At 35.6% G+C, this 12,015-nt stretch overlaps 2 protein-coding genes across 2 annotated transcripts; one reads left to right on the top strand and one right to left on the bottom strand.

Annotated features, from left to right (window-relative positions):
- Window positions 1-1,060: 1,060 nt before the first annotated feature.
- Window positions 1,061-6,833, bottom strand: rnf170 (ring finger protein 170). The gene is made up of 7 exons (XM_044144715.1): window positions 6,529-6,833; window positions 5,510-5,665; window positions 5,126-5,201; window positions 4,587-4,701; window positions 4,341-4,414; window positions 3,864-3,995; window positions 1,061-2,993 (listed from the first exon to the last, which is right to left on the bottom strand). The coding sequence occupies exons 2-7, from the start codon at window positions 5,647-5,649 to the stop codon at window positions 2,724-2,726; spliced, it is 807 nt and encodes a 268-aa protein (XP_044000650.1). The 5' UTR covers window positions 5,650-5,665; window positions 6,529-6,833; the 3' UTR covers window positions 1,061-2,723.
- Window positions 6,834-9,234: 2,401 nt separating this feature from the next.
- Window positions 9,235-12,007, top strand: gpn3 (GPN-loop GTPase 3). The gene is made up of 8 exons (XM_044144847.1): window positions 9,235-9,420; window positions 9,562-9,670; window positions 9,807-9,974; window positions 10,256-10,380; window positions 10,491-10,606; window positions 10,765-10,861; window positions 10,943-11,071; window positions 11,652-12,007. Exons 1-8 carry the CDS (start codon window positions 9,373-9,375, stop codon window positions 11,715-11,717), a joined length of 858 nt encoding a protein of 285 aa, XP_044000782.1. The 5' UTR covers window positions 9,235-9,372; the 3' UTR covers window positions 11,718-12,007.
- The last annotated feature ends 8 nt before the right edge of the window (window positions 12,008-12,015 follow it).

Raw genomic sequence — 12,015 nt, 5'->3', positions numbered from 1 at the left:
AGAATTGAGATCCATTTTCAAGTCTCACTAGAAGAGTCAAGTCACACATAGAAGAGTTACTTCTGTCTTTATTGAAATTGCCATCAAACCAATTAATGCTTTGATCAAGCCATTTAATCTGATCTGAGAGAGACAACAAGCTTGGTAAACAGCCACTGCTGCTTCTCCCATCCAGGCCCATAACGAAACTTGCACTGATTTGTCATGGTGAGCATTGACACACCAATATAATCATTCCATTGCTATGACAAGCACTATGACTATAAAGTAATTGTGAAATACATAACAGAGGGCTACTGGATTAATTTAAAATAACTTACAGACTTTGCTGTGGTGGGTAAATCTTAATTTTGACAATGTGTATTTGCTGTGTAATATGAACTGCTGTTTTCTTATAAAGTCTATCAAAATACCCTGAAAAGGACAGATTTATGTATATTTCAGTTAAGATTGACTGCACATTTAACAGAAAAACTAACATCCAGCATTTTTAAATCACTTATGTCAAATTTCAGGGTGAGCACTGATTCCTCAGAGGTGTTTCCACATATGAATTTCTCTCCCAACCAGTTCTGAGGTCGAGAAAATTAGGTGTGATAATATTTTAAGAGGCTTTGTTCTTGGTGTTGAAACGGAGGTGGAAGTTGCTGAAACACCATTGAGACAACGTAGATGAGCTCACAGTCAATGAAAAAAAAAAAAAACATTTGCCACATTTTGGCATGTGCAACATATTTATTGGATTGAAAAAGATTTAAAGTTAATGCCAAAATTGTAAACAGAACTTGACATTTACACAGAGGCTGACTTTTTCATAACTTGCTATGGAAGGATTTTTCTTCCGAGCGGAAACACGGGTAAAAGGAGTTATAGTTAAGCAATGCTAGAAAAACCAACTTTGTGGAAATAATAGCATCAGATTAAAATACAAATGCATGTATTGGCATGTGGAAGGAGTGTGTGAATAGACTAAATCTTTTATTGTAGTAGCATAATCTCTCTCTCACACACACAAAGTGAAAAACATAGTCTTTGATATTTGGAGGGCATTTTCTGTCTGCATAACCAGTAAGATTTTTTTTTTTTTTTTTTATTATCCAGCTCCTCAATTATCTGTATCATCTACACCTCTGATCCACTGGTCTCTATGCAGGATGAGGACACATATTTATTTTGACGCCATGAACAGTGAAGTAAAAAGGACGGGAAAAAATTATCAAGGCTTACTGCTAGTGAGCAGCTGCTAAAGGCAACATTTAAGTCAAGACTTAAACTGTACAATATTGTCTGTGCACATTGATTGTTTGAAAATGATGCCATCAAAAATAAATACAGCGAAGGATCTGTGATTCTGTGAGCTTTTATCAACAAGGTGATGCAAAAATTCATCCAGAATTCAGTAAGTAGACAACTTTAGCCTCCATCCACAGCCATGTCATTCCACAGACCTTAATCATATGGAAAAGCTGAAGGGGCATAAAACAGGACCCCAGATTCTAGTTAATATTTGGATATGTTCCAACATTGTGGAATATTATGGGTTTAATAGGAGTAAATGTATTGACAGGTAAGGGAAGGCTGTGCAAAGTATTGATTGTTACATCACAGATTTGTTAAAAGCAATTCATTCTTGAAATGCATATTTTTTCCTACACAGTAAATGTACTTGAATTGATAGTTCTGAATTTTTTAATACTCATCATATTGTAATAAAATATGATTTTAAAATCTTTTGCAAGTGTCAATTAATGTGACTTTTGAAAGCAAAATAGTTGGTCTGTGTGGATTTCAACTGAAACAGTGCTCTTCAGTAACACACCGACATGGTGTGCTACTCATTTGATCATCTAAAGAAAATACACCTATACCACTGATAAAACTATTTACAAATAAAAAAGATCTGCATTGTACATGCTAATGCCAACAGCATACTGAATACAAAAGGATGCAAACTGATGCAAACTCATTCCATAGCTCAAACCAAATTTACTTTTCACAACAGAATGTTAAAGTATACTTAACAGAAATGACTTCACATTCATTTTTAGATGATTTACATTCAAAATTGTCCAGGATTATCCATTTATATATATTTCAGAATGGCTTGTTAAAAATGTTTATGTAAGAAGGTGTTAAGCATTCCCTCAACGCATGCAGAAAGCAAGATTTGATTACTGAATTTAAACTGCTGCTTAAAACGATTATTCAGATAATTTTTCCAATCGGTTTAACAAGCTCTGCTTTCCAAGTTATCATAAAATATGCATAGTTACATGTTATTATAACAACAACAAGCTCAAACAGGAGCTCTTATCATTCAACACTTGTTTTTTGAATTGAAAATTCAGATGGAATCATTACATATAAACCCATAAATACAAGACTTTCAAGACGTCTTTGTATTGCACAGTTGACCATATTATGTTGATATTCACATTGCTTAACAGATTTCTTTTTAAAAATGGGTAAATCTTGAAGCAGTACATTGTTCATACATGTTCATTTGATCGTAACTTGTTTGCCTGAAATCCTTCACCTAGTAAATTTCAATGGGAACTTTTGCAGCAAAACTGATGTTCACAATGTTTTGTTAACCTCTGCCCAGTCAGATGCTCATGGTCCATTTAATTAAAGTGAAGCCCTCTGAGAAAACTCAATATTTTTTAAGAACCTCTTCTTCTCAGATATTCAGCTCTCTTTTGTTCCTGTATCTGTTTGTAGGCCTAGCCATTAAGCCTCTGCGTAACCACTTCTCTGTACATGATAGAGATGTACACAAACAGGAGGAGGATCACAAAGAAGTCGTCCATGAAGCCCAGAAGGCCGAAAAGAGCTTCCGGGAGAATGTCGAGTGGCGAAGCCAGGTAGGTGATTGCACCGATGAGACAGAGAAGAATTCGAATCCGGAACATCCAGAAGAGTCCGCCCACAGAAAACATCTCCCTGAAGGCATGACGGAGCAGGGTGGGGACGTCCCGCAGCCTGTCCATAAGCTGACAGGAGGAAAACAGACAAAATATAATACTATGAAAAGGCGTCTTGTAAACTCAAGCCACATTCACCGGCCTTCACTGCAGATATGAGCAAAACAAAAACAGCTCTAAAAGTAGAAAATATACATTTCCTGCAAAAATGAAGTGTGAAAGATGTAACCGGAATGTTACTGCTGAAAACATCCAAACTACTTGAAGCCAAATGCAGAACAGTTGCTGAAATAAACAGAAGCAGCAGAACAAAGTAAAACAGTCTGCAAATCTTTCACAGCAAAACTGTCTGCCTACAAGGGATAACAACTTTAAGTCGATGCTACAACCTCAGATAATCAGTTTTAAAAATTTTGCAGAACATGCTGCTCACTGACCTAAAGTGTAAGATCATAGCTAACATTACTTACAAAGTTGTTAAATGCAACTATTATATTGGCTTACACCAACATGCTAACTAACATTAACTTAGGCTCTATAAAGTTATTAAACTTGTATCTTAAAGTTGTCCATTATAGTGTTGGCTTTTTCTTCTTAATAAAGAATAAAATACATACAGTCAAAGTAAAAGGTGAATTTTTTAAATAAAAATTTCAATTAAGATGCTGCTTCAAAAAAAGAATAGATTTCCTTAAGGTTACACAACTGAATATGACAGATACTGTATGCTACTCTAAATTCCAGGGCTATGTATATATCAGTATATTCGTTACATGTTTTTCTTCATAAGGGAAATACAAATAAAATATTTTGAGGAAAGGTAATATGAGAATTATATTTCAATACTTTGGATTCAATTGTGATATAATAAAAAAATATTTATAGACCTCCAAAGCTTATGTAAATGCAACCTGTATAAGAAAAAATAAAAAGACTCACAGATCTTGGCTGACCAGAAAATCTTCGGTTATAATCGTTGATGTCTCGTAATATAAGCTGAGGTTCGGCGTCGCCATCCTGAACCCTCTGAGGAGCGGCGTGCTCATGAAATAATGGGAACAGAAGTGTTACCTAGAAAAACACAAACAAAATACATGTCTAAAACAAACAACATAATCCAAAAACACAATCTCACAAAACATTTCTAAGAATCACTGAAATTAAACAAACTGTTGATCAAGTGTAACAGATCTTTTATAATTAGTAGTTTAATTTCACAATGGTATTTCAGCTTTTCAGGAAAACTCAAAAGAATTGTGCAGGTCAGGCAAAGCTTAGTCTTCATAAGAAGCAACCACTGCACCTCTTTTAATTATAAAACCCACAAGATTTTTTTCCCCCAGAAACTTTAAAGGCATTAAAACATAACATTGGCATGATTGAAATAAGGTAATCGTATGGCATTGTATCAATCACCATTTGTCTGCAGATTGGACAGTTGATCACACCCAGCCAGGTGCCATACCTCCAATAAGCTATAAGGCAGGAGCCTATGCAAAAAGACAACACATAAAACAGCAATATTGAGAACACCAATGTTGTATAAATGTGAAGGAAAAATTTTTTACATTAATGATTATACCAATTCATCGTTTCTTTTGTTTCTTACTATAATAACCATGCCAGAAACACATGAATTTCTAAAACAGTCCACATAATTACCACAGAAAAGGTGTCCACAGTTGGTCTCCACAGGCAGCACAGCTTGTTGTAAACACACAGGGCAAGACATGTCTGTGTAATACTGCTGTCTAGCCTCTGCCTGTGGATTTTCATCCTAAGGAGAAGAAAAATAGAAATGACTCAGTCATTTGCACTTTATACAAATATACATTACATCTAATTTTAATTAGATGTAATCGAAATGATAGTAATTATGGCATTTCAACAAAGCCATACCTAAAAATTATTATGGTAGTTTTTTTTCCTCACCCAAAGAAGATTTAAATAAAGCTAATCTTGCCTGGCAAAATCATAAAGAATAAATACAAAAACTAAATTTATGTAAAAAAAACAACAAAAAAAACCAGTGAAAACATGGGAAGCTTTTATTGCACAATATATTCAAATCAAAAGTTTAGTTTTATGACATGTTAAAATTATTGGAAAGAAATCAAATTTCTAAGTAGTCTTCTTCCTTTTTCATATTTCCAGTTGCAAATGTTTAGTTAGAAACATTTAAGGCTTGTTTTCCTCCTTACCTGCTCAGTTTGAAGCTGCTGTCGGACAGCTCGAACATGTTCCTGATTTTCAGGATGGATATTCTGCTCTTCCTGTCTGTAAAGAACAAAAGGAAGTTTTTTAGTAACACAGGTTTCAAATAAGATCGCAGGAAGATGAAAGGTGATTTCTCTGACTGCATGAGGAGACTGCCACTGGGATTGTTTTGTTGACAACTGGTTTGTAACATATATGCATGTGTTGGTTTCAAAGAACGCTATGACATATAAATCAGTAAGAAAGATATACCTTCCTGGATTTTTATATTAAAAATGATACTCCTGCGTCCACTTATTGTGCACTTGCTTTTTTTTAACAAATTTCTCAAAACAATTTAAATTAACCAGCCTGACCAAGTGGTTTACCTGCAGAGCAAAGTGAAGATGCCTGCAAGGAAGGTGAAACTGACAACCACTACAAACAAAACCTGGTTGCTAACACCCTCAATGATGGTGTCCTCATCTTGGATCAGGTAATCCAAGTCCCCACCTTGACCATCCTCCATTATCCACACTCATATCCTGCAACAATGAACACAAAGGAAAGTGTAGGTTACCGTCTTAACGGTTTTCTTTGACACTTTTATTTAGATAGAGGAATCATATCACAATTGTAACAAGCAGAAAAATTACATTTTTGGAACAACTAGAGCTAGAATGAAAGGTGCAGAAAGCAAAAATTAAGTATGAAAATACAAAAGGAAATGTTGGCGAGCGGTCCCCCAGCAGCTGCTGGACTTAACTAAGGGCGGGGCCCCAAATTAAGTTGTGCTTATTGCTTCATAAAACAGTTAGCCACCTCTGAATCAAACTCAAAATACACATTTTAATTAATTCTTGTTGCAATGCATACATTTTATACATATATATAAAACAAATACAGGACGAACTGGAAGGGTTGCTTACGTTGTAAGCAGAGTTAACCCAAAAGGTATTGTCGTAATATAACGACAACATTTGTAATTTCAGGAGCAAATGACACTTTAATAGCATACTGAGTTTCATGTCAAAACAAAATGGGGGCTAGATTGTTAAGAAGTATTTTGGTGGTTGCGTCATTGACAGGCTCACTGATCTCCAAGGCCGAGCTTATATTTTTCGAAACTAAAATAAGTGGAGGGGGTTTGGCTCGTTAGCAAAAAGCCATGTAACGCTTGAGAATAGTGAAAATGCTTGTTAAGCCTTGAACGTTTCGCTTTTATAAGCTCAGAGGAGTTTAAATGCCAATGAATCAGAAAATTGGGTTGTTTTTTTTTTTAACTATCCAAGCATTTCTACACAGTAGATGTGAAAGAGTCAAATAATTACAAAGTTTTACTTAAGCAACATAACTCAAAACGTTAAAATTAAATGACAAGCTGAACTTACACCGAGAGGGCACTTACCAATAAGATGCCTACTTTTACCCGAATATCTCTCAGCGCCCGTAACCTGTCAAGTCCATTCACCTTGTTCAGGCATTTTATTATGTATTTTAGTAAGTTAGCCAAGTGACCATATCACATATCATTGCATGGACAACTGATAGCAGCTCACTCTGCTTCCGCATTTTCTTCTTCTTGATGGATTTAATGGCGGTTGGCAACAAACTTTTAGTAGCATTACCGCCACTTACTGGTATGGAGTGTGGTTCGTGATGGTTTATATATGCCCAGGGACATCTCCCCATCTCTGTCTCCAGACCAGTTCTGATGTCCCCTCTTTCTTCTCCTCCTTTTATTGTAATTTGAGAACCCTGGTTACATAGATTAACAGCTGCTAATTAGGGAAGGGGCAAACAACAAACCCAGCTGCTAACTCACATTTATCTATCTTTTCTATACAATGCAATGTCCTATCTTCATGTTCAGTCTTAAGCGCAGTTTCAGTATCATCTCTGGGTCACAAACTTCGACCGTGAGCCTTTGGGTGTTTCTCTGTCAGGCCCACATTCTAGAAGCAAACAGACATAGATTCTCACAGTCCTTAGTATAATGATCTCTATTTATATAGTTTATTAAATTAATTTTATCAGATTCCATCCCTATTCTTACATTGATTCTTGTCCCCCTCCCATTATTAATACAAACAAGATTTTTCATTTCCATTAATTCTTCTACAACTTGTCAATTTTTATCATTACATTTACCCCACAATGTATTATTTGCATTATAATCCCCACACCAAATTACTTTCCCTTCCAAATATTTAGTTAACTCCTCCATTATTTCTATTGATAATGTTTTACATGGATTATAAAAATGTATTATTTTAAATGTACCGTCTTGTTCTCATATCTCCATTACTATATATTCAAGTTCTTTCCCTTTCCCTAATACCTGATATTGTATCCCTTGCTTTATAAATATTCCACATCCTCCTCCACGTCCCTCCTGTCGATCTCTTCTTACACTATCATATCCTTTGATCACAAAATCTAATGTTTTTTTTCAACCATGTTTCCTGAACTCAAATAACTTCTGGTTGTTCTTCAAGACTATCAATATAACCTTTAAGTTCCTGTCCATTAGCAATTAAACTTCTTGAATTCCATTGTAATATTAACATGAACTACTTTCACCTGATGGTCCTGGTCTCCCATCTACCTCCAACTTTTTGTTTATGTTCTCCCATGATCCCTCTTTCCACCCCAAAAACTTTTCAGCTCCTCTTACTATTATTTTAATCTTCTCAGTTTTATGCTTGGCTTGGTCAGTGCAGTTGATAGCATATGCTACGAATAATATTATTTTTTCTACTGATATTGTGATATTTTCTTCTGACTGTACTTTGCTTTGCTGTGGAATTTGACTCACTGTTTGTTCACTCTTTCTTGTTTTCTGTTCCTTCTCATTTTTAACTGCTTCTGCATAGCTTAGGTTTTGAGTCATTTTAATCTGATTTCTTTTGCCTTCTTCCTTACTTCACATCCTCTATATGTAAGTCTTTATTTCCCTCTACAGTTAATTTTTTTTTTTCTTGTACTTCTTCTTTACATTCTTCTAACTTGTGATCTTCACCACATTTTGGGCATATCTGCTTCCCTTTACAAACTGCTGCTATGTGTCATACCTTTGACATTTGAAACAACGAAGTGGTGGAGGGATATAAGGTCTGACCTGAAAACTGAGATAACCTATTTTGATGTTTTGTGGCAACTCTTTTTCTTCAAATTCAATGAGGATTGACAAACTTCCTACTTTTTCTCCATTTACTGTTTTTTGACAATCTCTACAAAAAAAGTTATTCACTTTTGCACCTACAATACTTCTCTTAATTTTATCAAGATCTTCATCTAGAGGGATCCCATAAATCACTCCTCTATTTTTTTTATTTTCTCCCATGATTTTTTTCTCCAACATTTTCTTTTATACATATTATCCACATTTAAAGCCTTATTCTATTGTTCTTCACTTTTACAAACTCCCAATAGATTTCCATCTCTCAAAATCTTTACCATTTCAACATCTCCATTTTCCTTTATTTCTCTTGACACCACAATGAGGCTGATGTTATCCTGTTCTTCCTCGTTCTTAGGTTTTAATATTTTAAATTCCTCCCTCACAACTTTCCTCCTAACTATCCTTTCTTTTTCTGAAGTACTTCCTTCCAGTTCTCGTTTACTACCTTTAATATCACCAATTCCCTTTCCTTCATCTATTTTATTTCTTCCACGGCCTCTCCCTCTTCCTACTGGCGTCCACCCTTCAAAATCCATGTCTTCCTCATTTCCTATCTCCATCTCCAACCGAACCATTTACATATCAGTTTATATCCAAATCCGCCTTTTCCAAATCCGATATATTTCTGTGTTTTGTTTTCCCCGCGCCGCTCCAAAACTTATCTACCCAATCCGCCGCTCTTTCTCATTCTCTTTGTTACATTCTTATTATTAGAATGTATTACCGCCGCCTACTGTGCTGGAGTGAGAGCTATCGTCAGATCACCGATGGAATGTCAGTACAATCTCAATACTGCCTTATAAATATATACTTAATAACACGATAATTTTATGGAGTTATTATTACCCAGTTAAACATAACATTAAAACTGAACCTTGAAATACTTACTTTTTCAAAGAATGGTAATTCACAGTCTAAGCACTAGGTGGCAATAGCGGTGCCTACAGCGTTGTGTCCTCGAACGAAGAAGTAGTCACACCAAAAGAGTGGTATCCTAACTGTAGTAAGCTATCGTGGATTATAAGAAAAGGTGAACTTCTCTTGAGCGAACTTCTCCAGAGGTAGAAAATGCCTCGTTATGCACAGTTAGTTATGGGCCCAGCTGGAAGCGGCAAGGTAACTTTCCTGGTCTGCGGTGAAAGATTGTGCTATGTTGTTCGGCTAACATGTTGTGATGCGGCGTGAGGCTCTCCTGTCTTCTACACAAAAGTAAAACGTGTTAGTCTTTGTAATTGTTTTTTATTGTTATTATTTCAGAGTACCTACTGCTCCACCATGGTTCAGCACGCAGAGTCGTTAAACCGCTCAGTTCAGGTGGTGAACCTGGACCCTGCTGCAGAGTATTTTAATTATCCTGTTATGGCAGGTAAGTTTTCCTAAGTTGTCTTTTAGGAGTACACATTACCAAGTAAATATGAATTAAATTAAACTAGGAAAATGTTAGTGCCATAATACATTTAATACACCTCTTTGTAAGCTATGTTATGTTTCTGTTTTCTCAGACATCCGTGAACTCATTCAGGTGGATGACGTAATGGAGGATAACTCTCTGAGATTTGGCCCTAATGGAGGCCTGGTCTTCTGTATGGAGTACTTTGCCAACAACTTTGATTGGCTGGGGGAAAGCCTGGGCCATGTAGAAGATGACTACATATTGTTTGATTGCCCAGGTAAATGTTCAGTGTTGGATTCAAGTTTTAATTAATGTGGAAACTTTATTAGGTTAATTTGAATAACAAATTTAATTTCAAAGCACAGTGTTTTTAAAATCAAGAATTTTTACAGGATATGTGTAACATTAAAGCTGGAAAACATTTACTAGCTATTGATCTTGGTCACGTGTATATACTGAAAACATGCCATTTTAATAAGAGTCTGTGCAGTTCTTAGATCCACCTTAGCTGGTATTTATGGAAAAGTGACTGATGCAGTTCTTCTCACACTTTACCAGGTCAAATTGAACTATATACACACCTCCCTGTGATGAGGCAGTTAGTGGAGCAGCTCCAGCAGTGGGAGTTCCGGGTTTGCGGGGTCTTTTTGGTAGACTCACAGTTTATGGTCGAGTCTTTTAAGGTAACTTTCTCTGTGTTTTTTTTCCCTTGTTCTTTTTTGCTGAAGCAATATTCAAATGAACCTGCCTTACTTTCAATATGCACTGATGTTTCCATTGTCTTGCACTGAAGTTCATCTCTGGAGTTATGGCGGCCCTCAGTGCAATGGTGTCATTAGAAATTCCTCAAGTAAATGTCATGACAAAAATGGACCTGCTTGCTCCAAAAGCTAAGAAGGAAATTGAAAAGTAAGTTAGTAAGAATTAAACACTGGATACTTGCCAACTTCAATGAGACTGGATTTTATTTATCAGATTTACAACAGTGCATTATCTGCTTTGTTATGAACCTTGCTGATCCTTCTCGCCATACTGAGTTTTAAAATATTTTGTTATATATTTACAAGGTACTTGGATCCAGACATGTACTCCATGATGGAAGATAACTCTGACACTTTCAGAAGCAAAAAGTTCAAAAAGCTTACTAAAGCAATTTGTGGTTTGGTAAGTAGAGTCTCTGGTTTTGGTGTTTAATGATATTCTTGTAGTTTATATTCAGAAAACTATGATTGTTTATATCTCCAGATAGATGACTACAGCATGGTAAGATTCCTGCCTTTTGACCGTACAGATGAGGAGGGGATAAACATAGTTCTGCAGCACATTGACTTCTCCATACAGTATGGAGAGGACCTGGAGGTTAAAGAGCCTAAGGTAAAATTACAAAACATTGGATACTTACTGAAACTGAATAATTATTATTGCACAGTTCCTTGCAATAGAGCTTTGGAACCAATGCCACTGTGCAGTGATGTTTGTGAATATAGAATTCACAGCCTTTGAGCTTTTCACATTTGTGTCCAAAGGCAGTAGACCAAGGCAAAGTAGTATATTAATTTGGAACGAAAAAAAGAGTGCATGGTTCTGAAACTTTCAAGTGTTGTGTTTTTTTTAAAGGTTTGCCCTGTATTTAGCTTTATCCATCTTCCCTTCAAACATGGTATTTTGCATTTAGGCTAGATGGTTCAAATTGGGGGTCTTAGTGTCACCAAATACATTTTAGCTGGTTCTCTGAACAAAGTGGTGCTTGCCTAACTGTCAGCTCATGTGGATACGCAGGTTTACTGTTACCATACCTAAAAACAAAACGTTATGGGTAAATTACATCCAAGTTTATGGTAGTAATGCAATAAAATGTGAAAAAAGTCAAGGTTGTATGAATAATCATGCAAGGCATTGTGTGTGTGTTTATATTTATATATAATCATGACTTTTATGTTTTCCCTGTTAACAGGAAGTTGACGAAGAGCAGTCCAACCTAAATTATGACGAAATCTTTCAAGACAAAGTCAGCAGCTGAGGACTACTTCACTTCCCTGAAGTGGAAAAATGACTTGCCATGAATAAAGTTCAACTTTAATGTTGGATATTCATTGCATGAATATGTGTGAAAAAACTGACTGGACTTGCATGAAAGTATTTTGTTTCTTCTTTTAAATAACTTATAAAATTTAAAGGAACCTAAGTTTCATGTTCTGTTATTTTAGAGTGATGTACACGTGTAAATCTTTGACTTTGGTTGATTTATTATAGATTTAAAAATAAAATGTATATTTTTAAAATAAAATATTTCATACACCACGCAGACAACTTGCCCG

Source organism: Gambusia affinis, linkage group LG17 (assembly GCF_019740435.1).
Source record: "Gambusia affinis linkage group LG17, SWU_Gaff_1.0, whole genome shotgun sequence".
Taxonomy (NCBI): Eukaryota; Metazoa; Chordata; class Actinopteri; order Cyprinodontiformes; family Poeciliidae; genus Gambusia; species Gambusia affinis.
This window is presented reverse-complemented; position numbering and strand designations above follow the sequence as displayed.